Consider the following 19,405-nt stretch of genomic DNA (forward strand, 5'->3'; position numbering starts at 1 on the left):
ACAAAAAAGAGCAGGTACCATGAGAATTAGTCATTTCTGTCTCTTTTCCCCCCAGACCCACCAATCTTGGGCAGAGAACGCAATGCGGAGCAGAGCAGTCCCAGGGCACAGCTCAGAGCGTTAGGGAGCAGTTCCTGGTTCTGAGGAGCAGGGGGTCTCCAGGCTGCCCTGCCCTGCTCCCAAATAGGGCCTCTCCCAGTGCATGGCCAAGCCCCATGGTGGGGGGCTCCATGTAATGGACCCCAGCTGGATGAAACACCCAAACCTCCACACAACTTTTCTGATACACCTCTAAAGGTCTATCCCACAACAACTTTTCCCACATCCTCTTTTTGCCTGTCTCCAGAGTCCACCAACATCGTTCATCCGGGAAAACAAGGCAAACCACCATGTTATTCTTAGAATACAGGAAAAAGAGGCAACTTCAAAGGAGAAAGTCAGGCAGGAAAAGTGGGAGGAATAACAGCACATCACGTGCTCATCACTGGGAAGGACACTTCCTAGCAAGCCTGGCTCACACAGAGGTTCTGTCCCGTGGCTGCCACTGACTCCAGGTGCCCAGGCTGTGGGTAACTCTGACTGTGGTAAAGTTACCTCAAATCCATCATCACAACACTCGTTTCTATTGTTAGTTTTGCATCAGTTTCTATTTGTATTTCTCATGTTCCATCTTTAATTCATTGCTGAGACACAGGAAATCCCAATGGCCTTGTAGTGGCTTGTGGGCAGCTCCTGCCTTCACCACAGAAAAACCAGAGCAGGACTATATCCAGCCTCATGGAGCTGTGTCCCATGAGATTCAAATCTGTTTCTAAGCAGGGCACAGACACTTCAATAGGAAGTCACATGAATGAATAGGAAGACCCATGAGAAAAAATACATCCTGTGAAGAAAAGGAGAAAATCTCCTTCCAGAAACACCACTGATCGATGGTGCTGCCTGGAGTGACAACAGGGGTACACCCCATAATGCTCTGGTGAAATGCAGGCAGTATTTACCTTAATAAACTCTATTTGCTGTATCATGCTGATGTATTCATAATTTCATAAGAACAGCAGACGTTGTTCCTTGTCATTTATGACATTAAGTGGTTTGTAATTGTATTGTCCAACCATGAGCATTAACAGAACATCCCAAACTCACAAGCTGCAGCTTCCAAGGACCTGTAGATGACCTCGATGTCCAACACAGCTTCAATTTTATTGTTGCCAGAAGCTGCATCTGATGCTGGAACCTCCCATCTCTCTGTTCCATTATCCAGCTGGTGGGGGGGTGTGCTATGATGGCTTGTCAGAACAACACCAAGATCCAAATGCTGGTCACATTTCAGCCACTGAGAAGTTTATAATTATCATTAGCAATGAAAGGAGCTTTTTTTTTCTTTAAAAGTGAGACTTCTAATGTTGTCCCTGTGAGAGCCGCAGGCTGGCACCGAGGACAGGACAAGACCCTGCCCGTGACAGGGACAGAAAAGGAGGTTCTCCTAAGGGCAGTGTTAACAGAACAATAATCAGATTTCCAATTATTAATCTGATCCATGCCAAAATATTCTGCTCTTTGTCCTCAAGACAGATGATCTTTTATGGAATTCAGTAATGCATTTAGGGTGGGTTTGTTCTCATCCAGGCCACCTGACCCAGCTCTGTCCTCTCCTGCTCCCACTGCAACTCCTCCTCCTCCAACACCTGCACCTCTCTGTCCCCTTGCCCCATCCCGAGGCTGGCCCTTCCGACATAAGGGTCAGGGTTGGATTCAGAGACATCTGCCACTCGACAGGCAGCATATGTTGATCCATAAAAAGGTTTCCTTAATCAAAGACCTCGAAATGAGATCGCATTTGGGCTCAGGCAGGGAGGGGGAGTGGGGATGGTGTGGGAGGATTTTGTTGTAGAATCTAATATTGAAAAAAATCCCATGTTAGAGCCAGGAAGAACCTGAGCAGCCAACAGCTACTGAGTCTTGATGCACACACAGAAATTCAGGTGAGAAAACATTCCTGCTGCCACCAGCCACAGCAAGTTCTCACTGTGCCGACGGCAGGAGCCGTGTTGTGGTCCAGCTCCAGACGTCACTTGTGCTTCCAGACTGAGTGGAGCCGCTTTCTGGATGCTGAGGATGTGCCCTGCCAAGCCAGACACCACAGGAACATCGACCAGCGTGCCATGGGCAAAGCCAGCCATGGCAGGAACACCAATCAGTGTGCCACAGGCAAAGGTAGGCACCACAGGAACAGCGACCAGTGTGCCACAGGCAAAGCCAGGCATTGCGGGGCCATGGACTGCATGCACCACGGGCAAAGCCAGCCACCATAGGGCCACCAACCACCCCTTCCCACCTGCCCCAAGCACTGTGGCCATGCTCCACCTGCCCCGCTCCTGGCAGTGCCAGCCGCCACATAGAGACCTGCAGGGGTGGCCCATCAGTGGGTTTCAGGTGGAGGATAATGCTTCTGCCCTCTACTCTCTTACCCCTCTTTCCTGTCCACAGGCCCCCTGCTGCTGGCACAAGGGTCCATCCCACCTCCCATCCCACCTCCTGTCCCACACCGGTGTGACTCATCCACAGGGAATGATGGGGGCTGAAACAAACCCCAGGCAGTATCTAATGCAAATGTTAATAAGGCACCGGGTGTATAATAATAACAAAAGTGGGCAGCTTGTACGATAAATCACTGTCTTATGAAGTCTGATCCTTCAGAAACCATAAACAGGTCCCCAGTGGGGACATGCAGGATCGTGTCCCAAGCTCCTTCCAGCTGAAGTCACTGCTCACTCTGTCTCTCCAGACGATTCAGTGGCACTTTCCACTGTAATTTTCCTGCTGCTGCCCCCACAACCGAAGACGGTGAGGTGCTGCTGGACCCTACTGCCACTGCAGCTTTCCATGCTCTGCCATTCTCTTTCCTGGGGCTTTTACTGATGGACAGATTCTCAGCTTGGCAACATCCAAGAATAAAAATCACTTGGTATTACCTGGGAATATCGGAGGGAGGATCTCCCTCTGTGTGCTCTGTGCTTTCTCACACGTCCCTGTGCAGCCTCGGGGCCAAGCGGGACAATACCTGACCAGCACCGGATGGTCCAGCACCAGATGCTCTCCAGCACCCAAGGACCCACAGACACCCCTCACCTGGCTGTCCTCTCCCAGCAACCATGCTGCCTGTTGGCAAAGCCAAGGCATCCTCGCCTCTGGAGCCTCCCAGTGACACGGCATGCAACCGAGTGACAGGGACAATGTCCAGCATGGATGTGTGTCCCCAGTCCCTGCTCACAGCTCTGTCAAACCTTAAGCCTCATGTGAGCTCCAGGACAGCAAAGGAAAAATCAAGGGCAAAAAAATATCTGTGGCAGTTTAGTACCAAGGGATTAAACTTCCAGTCTTTGTTTTGGGGGAAAAATTCAACATTTATAAATCTGAAAAAAAAGAAAATGGATCAAGCTTGTGTTGATGTCAAAGAGAGATTCAGTTGAGAACAGACTTAAACGGAATTTTATTTATGATGCAGCTCCTGGGTGGGCATTTGTGACCTTTAGAAAATGGATTAAAGCCTTTCTGTACCCAGCTCTGGGCTGTGTGAATTATTAAAGCAACAAAATCATGAAGTTGAAGTACCAGTGCAAAGCAACCCACGGCACAGCCAGCCTTCCTTGGGAGGGTCGGTGCAGAGCTGGGCACAAGGAGCAGGACACCCAGCCCTCTCCAGAGAAAACTAAATGCCAGGCCTCCAGCCTCTATGGGCCACTGGCACCCATCCCAGGCATATGGTTCCCCTGGAAGATTCCATTTCCTGCTGCTCTGCTCATTCCATCCCCATCCCTGGTTTAATCCTCTATTTCCAAAGGCACACAAAGACATAAATCGGTGCTGAAAAACTTCAGATGTGTTCTTATTTCTTCACAGCAGTGAAGTGGATATAATGAATTCCCACAACCCCATCCAGCTTTTTATCCCTTGAAAAAGGCAGCTGGGGCTGATCTGCTGGTGAATTGAGAGGTAAGCCCAGGTAGGAGAAGGAGTTCAGGAGTGAACACCCTCAGCTCCCCCATGGTTCAAATGGATGGGGACTGAAGCCAGGAGAGGCCAATTTTTACTTAGGGAGATATCAGGATACTGCAACACCACCAATGCCTTCAGAGATTTCTGGGTCTCATCACATCTTTTATGAAGCACAGTGAACCTCAGAGCATGTTCCCCATTAAAACAGGGTCGCAAACTGCACCTCATTCTGGAAATCCAGAGCTGGCTTGGGAAATGGCACCAGAGCAGCCAAAACCTGAGCAATGCTTGGAAAGGAAGCTGTGCTACAGGAGGAACACCATGCTGCTACAAAATTACTAAAAATCAAATCATATCACCCCTAATATGTGTGGAAAATATTACGCACTTGCTAATTGGAGTAAACATGGAATTGAACATGACCTTGATTGGATTAATGGCATCTTAAAGCTGATTAAACCCATCTCTAGCAAACAGAAATTGGCTGTTTACTGCAGATACACCAGAGCCACAGCTCAAGGTCTCTCAGGCTCTTCAAAAGGGATTTGTGACTTCCTTTTCCCTTCTTTTCCTATAGGTCCTGTACTGATGACCACACAGTCTGTCCTGAGGGGTGCACAAAATGAGTGTGAAGGAAATGCTGAGCCCAAAGCCCCCACGGGTGCTGGTCTCAGGTCCTGTCACCACAGGATCACACAGCATCAGATTCCACAGGTCATTCATGCACACTGAGGGTCTACACCCCTACTTCGAGACAGATGGGACACCAGCTCCTAAATATCCTCCTGAACATGGGCAGAGAGTGGTTAAATCAACCAAAGCAACTAAATCACTCCTAAATTTCAAATACCACTTTCCAGGTAGGTAGTTCTATGTTTTCTGTAATTAAATGCGAGTTGTAAATGACTTGGTAAATGCAAAAAGCTTTTCTCAGTGTCAGAGGAAATTCAGCATATTGACATAATTATCCAGAAAGATGACAGATGAATCATTTCAGCATTTTGTTGAAAGTGTATGTACAGTTCTGATGCCTGATAGACTGCTACGTGCTAGACTTAACCTTTCTGCAGCGTAAACAGAGGAGTGAGCAGCCACAAGGAGCAGCCACGAGGAGCAGCCTTGGGGAGCAGCTCTCTTCAAAGTCTTCTTATCCTGCTCTGGGATAATAACTTTTTTTTTCTTCATTTCATGTTCTCAGCAGAATTAATTTTCCAAGTGCTGTTGCTTAAAAGAATAAAACTCCCTTCTCTAGAAAGTTACTTTTAGAAACATGAATTTTCTTATATCAGTTCGAAAAAAAAAAGTGAGCTGCTCTTTTTGAGATTTGGAGTTAGTCTTTGGTCTTTGACAGTGAGACAAAGTCACAAGACCCTGAGAGTTTCCGTTCTCACCAGGAGTGTCTGGGGAGACTTTCCTCGGCTCTTTGCCTTATCCTCACAGTGCTGCCCCACGGAAGGATCTCAGCTGGTATTTAATAATTCACCATCATTTAATAGAAGTCCAGAAATTCGACAGAGCTCTACTGCCAGCTTTTGCCTCTCCTTGCTGAAGGGACGTGGCTGCAAACACCAGTGACTATTTCAAACCACCCCCTCAGTGACTTACACACTGCTGGCAATCCATTTTCATTAGCCCTGTAAGTCCCATGCGGACTTACATTGAAGCCCAGCAGGAATTCACGGGGGTGGATTGTGCCAGAGCAGTCTAATAGATACCTCAGTGTTTGTCAGTTCACTGAGGCTGTAACGAAACGACTTCATTAGCAAGCAGCACTAATGGCAGCACTGTGACTAACACTGTCCTCGCTCCTGACTCTCAGAAAAGCTGGACTCTACCCACCCAGACTGTGGCTGGATTTTGTGCTGCTGCTGTTACTCAACACTGACACTACTTCATGCATTTTGAGTATTTAAAAACAGATTTCCAGCAATCAGTAAAAATTTGGGTCTTCTTTGGCCAAACAGGTCTCAGATCTGCTGAGAAATTTCTGCCTTTGCAAAGTCTCCAGGTTCCAGCCATCTGAGTACAGCAGGTCAGGTTGCTCCTGAGGCCATGGCCTGGTCAGACATTGCCTCATCAGGTTGCACCAGGCAGAGGGAGAAGGCAAAGGACAGGGCAGGTCACCCCCAGAGCCAGGTTCAGATTTTCTCACCCTCATGGCATCAGCTTTTGAACGAAGCACAGTGGGAGAAACCGGCCAAGATGACGCAACCAGCAGGAAGCATGAGCACGTACAGCTTTCCCTGACAGCTCAGCTTGTCCTCAGTTTCTCTTACCAGTGTCTGGGAACACTTGTGTCCCTCTCTGAGCTGGGCTGAGCTATCCCACGGGTTTGATATCACATGTTTCACACAATTTCCAAGGCCATTTCCCTGCCTGAAGCCCCAGCCCTGCACACAGCCCTGCACCACACAACCATCCCATGAGAAGGTGACAAGCCGATTCAGTGCGTTCAGGGATCATCACTGGGGCTGTCGCTCCCACAGCTCCTGTCTATTGGCACAGGTGACTCAGCTACAGAGGGACACAACCACTGCTGGGTCACAGTAAAACACGGGATAAAATGAATGCAATGAAGCCTTGTGTGCGTCCAAGGATGTGCACACACACACTGAAGGTTGTGCTGGCAGTGCAAACTCAGGTTGGAAATGCCATGAGAGATGCAGCAAAGTCACCTACACAGGCATCAAGTGAGAGTCAGTGAAAAAGGGAATGAAAAAGGACTAACACTAGGAAACCAACCAGTAACTGATTTCCAGAGCTATCCAGCTTTTTGATCATCACCTCCCACCTCTTCCCACATGCTTGGCAAAAAAAACTTGTTAAAAATAAACAATAAAACCTCTTCAGCATAACTCATTTCTGACTGGGAAAACAGCCCAGGACTTCGGAGAACCCCGTTGACCACAGTGTGCCAGCTCAGTCCATCACCCAGGACAACTTCCAGCACCTTCCTGACTTACTACCCCCTCACAATCCAGACACCCCCACAGGAAACAAACCGTAATGAACGTTTGCTGTGAAATGGTCACAATTGTGCTGGCAGTTTAAAACACACCTGTTTCACCAAGATGCCAAGAGACAAAGCCGCGCCAAATGGCAACGAGGTATTTTCCTGAACATTTTTCCTGTGTTGACTGAGTAGCCACCATAAAAAATATAAAAATAGCTTATTTCAGTCCTGTTACTGTTTCAATAACCCATAAGTACATAACAGCAGACACTTGATAAACCCCATAAGACCGAGCGCTCAGGCCTACCTTGCCAAAGCTTCCCTTCCCAATCGCCCGGAGAATCTGGAAGTGGTCAAAGTTCACTACAAGGTAAAGAAAAAAGAATTTAAATTTGTAAATGCTTTACTGCAATGAGCTTGCATTTAAAAAGAAGACAGGGAGACAACTAAGAGCACTGGCTAAGCTTTTATTAAAAGTCTGTCTCTGGGGAAGCTGCAGGACAGCAGTTGTTTTGTCAAGTCTCTTTTCACCTGCTTGAGGGAGCTGGCAGAGGGTTCAATGAGGTTACTATATCAGTGGTTTAGCACAAGTTAAAATACAGCTTGGACCTGTGTGGATAAAGGAGGGGTCTCAGAGCTCACGGACAAACTCTGAGCATGGCAGAGCAGGGAACACAACGAGCCCCTGCCCCACGCCCCACACAGGACACTGCTCCGCTCCACGCGACCGCGCTGAGCCACCCATGCACGTTCAACACAGGGTGGGCTGGTGGTGGTGCTGCCCAAGGGCAGCATTTAGAGGACAGGGATGGCCTTCCACTCCCTTCATGTGCAAGCCCACCTGGACCAGATCCATTCTTTTTTCCAGAGCCAGGGTGAGAAGCAATGACAAAAAAGGACCATGCAGCTGTAACACCTCACCCACTGCCTTGATCGGCAGCTGCTGCAAACAAAATTATTTTTATACTGAAGTACTGCTGTGATCTAATTCAGTGTCAGTTTTAAATAAAGAAGACGAGGTAAGGAGGAGTTCGCTGGTGGACTGAGCTGCACTGTCTCCGGTACGTCTGTCAGCCCTTGACAGTTCCACCATGAGACCCCAATCCTGTGGGGGACCCTCAGCATTCCACGCCAGTTTTCTGGAGGAAGAGAAATGCTTGGCATGGGCTTGGGGATTTGCAGTGTGAGTGATGCACGAGATGGTCAACAATGAGCACTGACCCAGTGTTTGACCAACAGTGGAGACCAAAATCACATAGGAAGAGTGGGAGCAAAGCATTCACTATAAATATTACCAGTCCCACTCCCAGATCTTAAATAAATGCACATCTGCCATCTCTGAGGATGAATCAAGAGCCCACGCATGCCCATGGAGTTCCTATTACCCTTTTGTGCTAGGCTTATATCCAAAATATTGTTATTGTCACTTTTGTGGGACATTTTCTACAGGAGAGCTCAGAAAACTTTGCCAAATGAAATTGAAAACAGAATCTGGGCCAGCTCCTACTACTTATCTCCCCATACTCCCACTCCACTCCACCAGCAACGCTGAAGGGCAGATGCACCATCAATTGGTGCACGTTTAGTTGGCTTAGTTGACATCGTGGTGATCGGTCAAAGGTTGGACTCAATGACCTTGCAGGTTTTTTCCAACCTTAATGATTCTATTGATCTCCCACAGATTGCTCTGGGAGTCTCCATGAAAAAACCCCATGGGGATACCAGTGCCCCCCTCCATCCTTCTGATGGCCTCCCACGGCTCTGGAGGAAAGGCTCAGCTGCACAGGTGCTGTGTGAGCTCCTCATCACATCCCTTCTCCCTGGAGCTTTTTATTTAAGCAGCGGTTTACTGAGGATTTTCCTACCGCCCCTATTAGAGGGGCTGCAGTGAGCAATACAGAACTGCAGCTACAGCTTCTTCATAAATATTCTGTTTGAAATCTTCTGGCTGAAGCATTTGGGGTAACAGATCAAATGTTTTCCACGTGCGATCAAATCCATTGATTGACCTTCTGTCTCTAAGAAGCACTCCAAGAGGACACTCAGCTACAGGGAGCTCCTTTGAAGGGCAGCATTTCCTTGGCAATTAAACCACATGCAAGTGCTCATGATCTGCCATCGCTCCAGGATAGCTTTTGACAATTCTTTATTATAATGTTTGGAATATTGTTTATAAAAGAACTGCCACTGAGAAAACAAACCCCAAAGTGTCATTTCCATGTATCCATGACTACAACAGCTCTGGGAAGCCTGCTCAAGTCAGCAAGCAGGAAACAAACCTAGATATAAATATTCACCAGGCCCTTGAACCTATCAGCAGAGATGTCACTTTTAATAAATTAATACACAGTTCTGCTGATGGGAAGTTCAGATGATGTTAGTGAACAGGCACTGACTGGTTTTCCAGTTCCAGTATTTTCTGCAGGATTCAGTCAGCAATCCGACAACTCTGTGTAAGTGAGCAATTCTATGATTCCATGATCCCTTTAAAGAAAAAGCAAACCTTAACATTTGAGGAAAAAAATCATAGTAGCAGCGTGTTGCTTTTTGTGCACAACACACTGAATTTCTAAAAATGACAACTTATCACTACAGAATATGTGATTATCCCTAAAATAGAAATCCTGAACCTGCCTGGAACAGTTGCGTGTGCTCCAGAGGCTCCACTCTGAGCTGACAGGAGAAAGCTGTCACTCACCCGCAGCCAGAAGTGCTGATGATTTGGGGGTGACTGGTACAGGCCTGAGTCACAGATGCCAGTGGAGGCTTTCGTGGCAGCGAGCAGGAGGTGACAGCTGTTGCCTGTTCACAGGCCCTGCTCACCCGCTGCTGTGACTTCACATGGCACAGCTCTGACAGCCACAATCTGGAGGTACAGAAATGGATTTGGCTTGAGGACGAACTGGAGGAACTCACAAGAGTGGGAGAGGGACCTGAAAACCAGGGATGCTTTAGGAAGCATTTCTTTACTGAGAGGGTGTCCAAACCCTGGAACAGGCCTCCCAGAGACATGGTTGTGCCCCAGTCCTGTCAGTGTTCAGGAGGCATTTGGACAATGCCCTTAACAGTGTGCTTCGGCTTTTGGGCAGCCCTGAAGCATCAGGCACCGAGACTAGATGACCTCTGTAAGTTCCTTATAACTGAAAATATTCTCTTCTTCTATTCCATTCCGTTCCAAATCCACCTGCAATTTGCAAATGCAAGGTGCCAGGACACTCACTCACACCGCAGCCCAATGCCATCTGCTGTGCTGTGATGTCCCCAGGGGTATTGCCTTAGCTCCTCACGAGAACAGGAAACTAATTGTTCCCAAATTGTTCCCATTGACTCCTCCAGCGGCTCATTATCAATGTAGCACCTTCGCAGAAGAGCGGAACCGTGGGACATAAGAACAAGAGACACACGTGCCTCTTCCTGGCTCTCCCTGGCACCAAGTGACGAACTATGAATCACAAATAAAGATAAATACCACGACCTGGCTTTGCTCAGTGTGGTGTGGCTTTGTTCTCCAGCTCCAGGAACACATGACAAGCAGATGGCAGCGTTCCATGTGCCCGAGGGACCTCCTCAAACCTCACACAGCCCGGCCCTGCCCACAGCACAACAGAGTGCCAGGTGCTGCACTGACATCTCTGTAATTAAGATCTCACAGCAGTCACAAGATGTACTGTGGGATAAAGCAGCCTGGATGCACAGCTTCCATTTGCCAGTGAAATAAAGAGAATGAAGAGTACGTTTCTCTTTCTTTATATAGAAGGATGAGAGATGCAAAAAAATTAGGGTTTTGTCTTTACTATTTTAAAGTGATGAATTTTTTTCATTATTTTTGCTGTTAATTCTTCATTTATTTAGAAGATATCTAAAAGTATAGCAAGATAAAACTACCATAAAACTTAAGATACAAAGTCGACACCCAGTGAAAGTTCATTAGGATCTGGTATTAATGTCCAGCAGCAGAAGCACAATGTAATGGGATGCAGCTAGTAAACCCAGTCTCCAATACCCTCAAATCCAGGGAAACCAGCAAACTAAAAATCATGTTTTAAGGATCGAGTCAGCCTTTCACTCTTCATGTGAATGTTTTCCAGCCTCATCAGTAACAGGGACATTTACCTCCAAGACTGATTCTCTTCAACATTAAAGACCTAAGAAATTACTTTTTGAGTTTTGTAACAGCAAATGTGTCAGTGTAGTATGACATGATCTACTTTCTATCAATGTATTTCTGTATGTTGGCATAATTAATAGCATTTGTCTACCAATTGTATTGCTGCAACATATCTTGGAGGAAGCACCCCAGTAATTGATGTAGAAACATTAAATTGCGGCCACAGAACCACAAGTTTGTGGCCACAAAATGCCAAGAGTTTCATCTGGCAGGAAGGAGAGTTCCAGCTTTGATCCAAAGCCACTGCACCCATGGACTGATGCAGGAAGGTGAGGCCACCCCTGCAAGCCTCCGGGAGGAGATGGAGGGAGAAGGTGTGCAGCCCTGCAGCACAGGGGGAAGGGTGGGGAAAGACAAAGGACAACAAAAAGGAACCCAGCAGGATGAATAGATTAGGAGCAGCTTTAGAGCCACAGGGAGGGCCTGAAAAGGGAGATGGGGCAGAGAAGGGAAGGATGGCAGAGAGTCCATAAGGGAAACGGCGGCACCGCTGCGAACGGAGACCTCCGAATGTTCCTAAAGAAGGGGTGAGTCTGCCAGAAACAGCATGGGAGAGAAGGGCAGGACAACAGGAGGGATAGGGGGGACTCAGTATGAAAAGCTTCCAAACTGGAGGATTAACCTGCGAAGACCAAAAGTGAGATTTGTGGTTAGAGGTGAGGTAAAGCACAGGGGGGAAGTGCAGAGATATTTGATGGAGAGAGGGAGCAAAGGGCAATGGGGTGTGATGTCAGCAGTCCTTCACGAGCCTGAAACCCTTAGAACACAAGGCATCACATTTTCTCTAACTGGAGGGCTCAAGGTGGTGCAGGAAACCACTGCTTTCCTTTCTGTCCCTGGAGAAAGCCCAAGCAGTATGTTCGGTCTCCAACGTCTGGGGCTGATCTGTTTTGCCTATTCATATCCACAGAGAAGATTATACGGGTGAGAAAAATGGAAATACAGTGTAATATGACTGTCAGGAACCTCAAGTGAGCATTAACTACCCAGGAATCCAGGGAATGCTGGTAGATAATGAAAGAAATTAAAGGTACAATACCAGCCCAGTGCTACAAATGAACCCCTTTGAAACCACATGTTCAAACATACTATTAGGAAACAACTATGAAGTCATGTAAAAATGGCAAGTTATTGTATAATTAAAAATTAATCCCTGTGACTCCTCAAGGAATCAAATGCACCATGCAAAGCAACTGCTAAGTCAGGTAAGGTATAGTGGGTTATTGATATTGGGTACAAAAACGTTTGGATTGGCCAGAAACCATTCCTAATTAGTGAAAAAATACCACATTGGCCAGGAGCCCTTCCAAAGGAGTGTGAACACGTTGTGTTCATCTGATCTCCATCAGTGAGCTCAGGAGGCAGTAGAGAAGGAAACTCCAGCACCCCATTCCTTGTGCTCTGTGTGCTCCACAAGTGCTATTTCTGTTAGAAAAATACATGTTACTGTGCAACAACAACCCAGGGAGGCCAACAGGTCACTCATTAACCACTCGGCTGAGCCCTCACTGGTGCAGATTAACAAGCACTAAATGAGTTCCTGGTGGTCCTGGTCAAAAGCAGCAGAGACGGGGCTGTGCTTCACACACACAGGTTGCTGTACAGCCAGGGCTGTTCCACATACAGCTCTCACAGCAGTCAGCCTCCCAGAGCTCGGGGTGAGGCATGTTTTCAGGGCTGGCTGTGGGGCAGCCCCACAAACAGTCACCAGAGACCCCAACCACCCAACACGAGTAACCAAATGCTCCAGGGCCAACTCCAAAGACGGTTCCGTTCCTCTGTGCTCCCACGTGTCCAGCTGTTATTGCCAGAAGGGCACTGCCTCTCAGCAAGACTCCCTAGTAAATGGTCCATTTTATGGTGGTACCACGTGTTAAACAGCTTCCTAGGAAATTACACACTGGTGGTATTGGAAAAGTAAAGGTGACACGGACATTCAACCCCACTCACATTAACACTCCCATGTAACCTGGGGGAGGTGGCCACGTGGCTCCACCAGGGTCAGGGCTCTCGGACCAGTGTATTCCCTCCTCCAGCAAGTTCTGTGCTGGCAGGTGACAGGGACACCCACCATCAAACCCTCCTGCCCCAGGAATGCTCCAGGAGCCACTGCCAAACACCAGCACACAGCACACGTGGGCACACGTTCACCTGTTCCATAAGCGGCTTCCTGGGGCAGAACCAGCACCAACCTGGGATGGAAAACTTTATATGCAGCTGGAATAAAACCTCCCTGGCAAATAGTCAAACTCTTCCAGCTCCCCGAGTCTGAAGCAGAGCTGAAGCTGTTTGATCACAGAATTGTGTGATCTGGGCTGAAAGGATTGATAATTAGAGCCCTATCAGGAGCGACAGGAACGCACCGGCTTGATCCCGGTTCCTTGGATGTGCCGCTGTGACAAACCCCAGGCTGTTTCCTGGGGCAGATCCACACCAAGGTGCCAGTGCTGCCACAGGAGGACCCACAAGGAAGGACTGATTTGACAAGAAAATCAGCTTCTGCCTCACAGCAGCAATCCCAGGGCCAGCCTTTACTTGGTTTTTTGCCTTTTTTCCCCACTTCTACAGCTTAGAAAATTTTATTTCAAGGAACTAAAATTGATTTACAAAAAAAAAAAAAGAAGCCTTTATAGCACATGTTTATAGTAGCACAACGTTAGCAATAAACAGCCACTGGATGTTACTTAATGTGTCTGCAGCATATGTTAGAAATGATAAATGGGTGAGTTTAGGTGCCTCATGAAAGATTGAGGTTGTACCGTGTTCAGGGTTTGGCTGGGACTGCTAAAACCCCCAAAGTGAACAGAAAACACCTTGGTAAAGCTAAGTAGTTTCAGACAAATTGATTCCAACCAGGATTGTAAAGCAGGCTGGACCAGGACACTGAAGAAATTTTCCCCATTCATTTGTTTACAACATATAAAAGTGTCTCTTCTGGAATGTTTTCAAAACTGGTCTTGCCAGCACTTTTTGGCACAATAAGGCCTCTTTGCAGTTTAATTTTAAAAGGTAAAAAGAATAAATAGTTACACCAAATTAAATGTTAGACCCCAGATGAAGTTTTCATTTCTCCTCTGAAATATCTGAATTTCAGGTAAAACACCCCAATGGAGATCATCTGTGTGTGTTGGAAAGCAGCTTATAAACTTCTGGGGATTGTGAAATAACCTACTTAGAAAAACACCTAATTTTCAATTTGAATTGTTTATTATTGTTTCATAAAATCAGAAGTTCTCAACGTTTCATAGAATTACAGAATTGGCTCAGAAGGCACCTTAAAGATCATCTCATTGCAACCCCTGCCACGGGCTGGGACACCTTCCAGTAGCCCAGGTTGCTCCAAGACCCCTCCAACCTGGACTTGAACACTTGCAGGGATGGGGCAAGCACAGCTTCTCTGGGCAACCTATGCCAGGGCTTCACCACCCTCACAGCCAAGAATTCCTGCCGAATATCTAACCTAAATCTAACCTCTGTCAGTTTAGTCTTTTAAAATCAAAGAAAGTTATTTAATTAGAAATCCTCCTGGTGACCTTTTTTTCCCCCCCTTTATGGGGTGTGTGCGGACCCTCATGGGGCCCCAGTTCAACAGCTCATGTCCTTAAACATAACTCCAATAAATGCTTCTTAGTGAGAGGGTTTATGTTACCACAGCCCCTTCACAGAAGTCCTCCCTTAACTACAACCAGTACATCTTTGTATTTTGGTGTCAGCCTTAACACCCATAATGGGTGGGAAGGGAAGGTGCTGAGTCCTTATGCTCCCCTCCCTGCAGGGCCTCTGTGGAGCCACCCCTGCCGCAGAGGCTGCTCCTTCATCCCAGTTGTCCTCATCAGACCTGCTGCCTCATAAAAAATAGATACTGCAGCATTCCTCAGCCTCCCCACCAGAGAAGGAAACCTGCCCTGCACCCTCAAGCTGCAGCTGAACTGTAAAACATTGAAGCCCATCCAGTGATGCTGGATGAATTCTGGAAGCGGGACGCCAGCAGAGCTGGCAGCTAAGCTTATGCAAACCCAGATTTAAGTGGAAGGAGGATGTGTCTGAAGGCCTGTTGGAGAGCCAGAGCCTCTGGATTCTCATCCAGGACACCACCACTGCCTTTCTCCTGCCAACACACAAGAGAAGTCCTACAGCCAGGAGGACCAGCACAGGCTGGTCTTACAGTAGCCTCTCCAACAGTCATTTTCTTGTTTGGCTTTTCCCATGGCAGCCACTCCAGTGTGATGTGGGAGGGATTCCCCAAGAGAGAACAGAAAGATCAGCATCTAGCAGCCCGTGGTGCAGGGGCAAAACCTACAACAGGGAGCTGCCAGGCAGCAGGTTCAGCTTACCCCGGGTACACATAGCAGGGAGCTCTGCTGGCTTCTCTTACAAAGACAAGGAAGGAAATAATTAATGCCAGGTTTTACAGCTCTGTGGGGAAGCAGTTCCACTAACCAAACTTAATTGTCTTGTTTGAAGTTTCCAGAAGGCACAGCACTGGAAGGCAGCAGCACAGGCCCCTCTGTCCGAGCCACTACGCTCTGTGCCGCCCTGGGGCAGGTAAAGCTCTGCTTTAGTATTTTATATAAGCTTTAGTACTGTCTGTGACAATGGAACACACATCACCTGGGCAAGGAGCAGGCTGAGCTGTGCCTTTCTGGCTCCATTTTAAAGCATTAACCACAATTCAGTCCCGTCTAATACAACAAGGACAAATTCTTTTCACATTTATGCCACGGTAATAGTTCCATTGAGTGTCACCAACTTGCAGTGCAAGAAATACAGGTTTTAGATCAGAAATAATGATCTTAGCTCACCCGGTGGTCCTGACTGTACACTGGGAAACCATGAAACAAGATGTTAATTCTTTAAATCATTTCAATTCACAATTTAAACAAAAGTTGATCTGTGACAAGGCCACCTCTGAGGATCTGACACTACAAAGTGCTCCCTATCACCAGGTCTTCAGTTCACCTGTGCCCTGAGGATGAGACAAGCCTGAATCTTGGATTTTCTCTCAGTAGGAGTCTTCTTTGAGAGAATTCCCAGGACTTAAAGGATGCGAAGGCTTTGTGTTGCCATCCTGCCCAGGAGCACGTTTCGCTCCAAAAGCACAGTACCTTCCATGCTCCAGCCTCTCCTCTATGTTAATCACTTCAAAGTTGCTAAATTATTCACTGCTCAGAAAATACATTTTCATTTCTTAGAGCTGGCAGCCGAGGATGACTTACAGAAATAGGTCATGTTCATCCCATAGAAGAATTACCATACACTTCATGTGCTCCCCTCCCCAGTTTCCATTTTTAAGCTCTGCTCCACGTGAGGACGGGCCAAATTTAAACCGTCTGCATTTTTCATGCTGCTCCCACAGTCTCCACCATGTGCCCTGACTTTCCATTTTTAATAAATTGCACCCAGTGACAAAATTAACAGACTGACTTCTGTCTGGTGTTCCCACAGACCTGAGCAAACCACCACTACCTTGGCTTGGGAAAACTCTGTCCAGCCTGGAGCTCAACCTCCACCACCCTTGGCCTTGAAGGTTTGCACCTGCCTTGAAGGGGGAAGCAGGTTGTAGTTTTCCTTCTTTTAATTTTTTTTATCTCAATATCTCCAAAATAAACAGATTTTAACGTGACGTTAAAAAAAAAAAAAAGTGACATTTTTTGCTGGCACATTTAATCTTCTGTTTTTCCACATTCCCAAATGAAATACAATTTGCCGAGGCTTTTTCCCAGCAAGCTGTCAGCCAGAATATAGAATATGCTCAGGCTGCTGTTGTCTGTTGGGTCCACAGCAAGCTTTCCTCACTGGGAACCACTGAACAAGGACTGTGCTCCTGCCATGTTTTGCACTGGTAGAGGTGGCACGTGCCAGTGTTGGATTACACAGAGACCACACTGGAGCCTCCAGCCTCCGGGAATAGGATTCAACCAAGGGGAAACAAGTGGCACATGAAACCAAAGGACAAAGCAAGAGACCTTTAATAGAATCATAGAATCCCAGACTGCTTTGGGTTGGGCGAGACCTTAAAGCTCATCTCATTCCACTCTCTGCCATGGGCAGGGACACCTTCCACGGGCAGGGACACCTTCCACTAGCCTAGGTTGATCTAATTCCTGTCCAAACCTGCCTTGGAACACTTCCAGGGATGTTCAATGTCATCACCAGAACTGATGAAAAAGAGCAAAATCAAGATCTAAGCCCAGTGTGCAGGTAGAGGAGGGAAGGGGCACGGCAGGTGGGTAAGGGAGGATGGAGGGGACCACAGCACCTCGCCGATGTCACCGAGGACACGGTGCTCTATTCCAGGCACCATCTCTGACCCAGAGTGAATTGCACTGACTGTCTCTTCAGGCTGCTTGTTGAACAGCACATTCTGCAGCCCCAAGCGTCCTCATGCTGTGCCACCCATGGGAGCAGCACAGGGGCTCTTGTTTCCCATGGAAACCGTGCAAAGGTGTCATCCCCAGGCTGGAGAGCTTGCTGCTCGTGGGGCAGCACCTGCAGCTCCCAGGGAAAGGAAGAGCAGGAACAATGAGGAAAAAAAAAAGGTCCATGAACCATTGCTTGGGAATTCTAAGGTCCAAATTCAACTCTGTGCACAATGGCAGTGGCAGAGCTTCGGGATATTTTGGCAGAATCCACGGGAGGCTTTTCCGACTGACTCTAATGAGACAAGGAGTCTCCCAGTAAGGCTCTGAGAGGTGCCACTCCACTGCACCGACCAGGTACTCAGTTTGCTTAAGCACTGGGGACCTGCCTTAAGCCAGGCCCAGTGACACAGCTCAGCACACCTTCAGCAGGGTCCACAGCCCCCCATGGCAGAGTCCCCGGCAAACCCCGGTCCCTCCGTCGTGACTCCGCACTCCGGGATCCTGTTTGTTTGTGATTCACGCCAAGTGAGAGGGATGCTGCTCACGGAATGCAGCTGCCCTGCCATATGCAGCGGATTAATTACCGCATCGTTTGTTCCCATGGCAGGTCGAAGCGATCATTACCAACTCAGGAACACAAGTGCTAATAATAGTATTGCTCCCAATCGTATTCTGGCATTCAGCTCGTTCCAATTGTTCGGCTCAATAACAGCTTACACTAATTCCTACCAACTTTTAACACCCGTATACCGAGAAAGACAGAGTTCACACTGAAATGGCACAAATTCTAATTCACAGCAGGATTAACTCTTCATGCTTTAAACTTAATTACATGTAGTCAGGTGGCTTGTGATGTTCTTCCTCCTTAGCTAAACCCAACCACACACATTTAATGATTCCAGTGCACATTCACTGACGGAGTTAATTAGGACTCCTGGGGGGCCAAGTGCAACTTTTTCAGTGTTGTCTAAACTGAAAACAAAATGTTCCAGAAGCCACGCTGTGCAGCACAGGCTCTGCAAGACAACCCGCTCCTGTGAGCCTGCAACGACCCCATAACGTTTGCTGGGGAAAAGGAAAGTAGCTCAGAAAAGCATTGCTCACAGAATCACAGAGTATATAAGGTTGGAAAAGCCCCCTGAGGCAATCGAGTCCAACTGTTCCCCAGCACTGCCAAGGCCACCACTAACCCACATCCCCAAGTGCCACATCCACACGGCTTTTAAATCCCTCCATGGATGGGGACCCCACCACTGCCCTGGGCAGCTGTGCCAGGGCTGCACAGCCCTTTCTGTAAAAACCTCCATTCTGTGTTTCTATCATTTCTCAAAGCAGAGAATTCACATCATGCAAAATCATCAGATGACGTGACCACGGAATCACGCACAAAAGGAGAATACAGGTTATGCCAGATCTCAAAGTTAAACGCTCCCTCCTCATCCCCTACCTGTATTTATTCCTCCTCTCCTGTTTTGTTTCACTTACAAATTCACATTTCTTTCCTCCCACTCAACTACTGTAACAAACTGGCACTCAGCTCCTGCTGGAAACATCCTGATTGAGATGTATTAATCCACGTAAACTCCTTTCCACTATTCTACACCAGCAAGGCAAAGTTGGAAAAGATCCTTTTGCAACTGGACATAAGTTATTACAGTGTTCTTACAGAAACAGCTCTGCCACAGCAGGTACCACATTACTGCAAAGAGCCAGACAAACTATTAATTATTAAATTAGCCCCTTTCTTGTCTAATAATTATTATTATAAACACCTTCCCACAAAGGTGTTGGCCCCTGCCAGTGACAGCTGGTCTGGCACGGAATGTGCTCAGAGCTGCTGCCATCACCGCTGGGTGTTACAGGGAAAACCAAGCTGGAGGTATTTGAGAACAAGTCTGGTATAATGAAATGCCCTGGGAATAACAG

At 47.5% G+C, this 19,405-nt stretch overlaps 1 protein-coding gene across 2 annotated transcripts in view; it reads right to left on the reverse strand.

The window, feature by feature from the left end:
* STK32C (serine/threonine kinase 32C) overlaps positions 1 to 19,405 on the reverse strand; it is a 65,901-nt gene that overhangs the window by 22,531 nt on the left and 23,965 nt on the right. The window contains exons 2-3 of one of the 2 annotated variants that reach the window (XM_032695297.1): positions 19,327 to 19,328; positions 7,257 to 7,312 (exon numbers count right to left, since the gene is read on the reverse strand). Coding sequence is in view for 1 of the 2 variants with exons in the window: in XM_032695296.1 (XP_032551187.1) it covers positions 7,257 to 7,312 (56 nt within the window). In the remaining variant the exon portion in view is untranslated. The remainder of the gene's footprint in view (positions 1 to 7,256; positions 7,313 to 19,326; positions 19,329 to 19,405) is intronic. The other variant, XM_032695296.1, reaches the window with a different exon arrangement.

The sequence above is a fragment of the Chiroxiphia lanceolata genome, chromosome 8 (genome assembly GCF_009829145.1).
Source record: "Chiroxiphia lanceolata isolate bChiLan1 chromosome 8, bChiLan1.pri, whole genome shotgun sequence".
NCBI classification, from domain to species: Eukaryota; Metazoa; Chordata; class Aves; order Passeriformes; family Pipridae; genus Chiroxiphia; species Chiroxiphia lanceolata.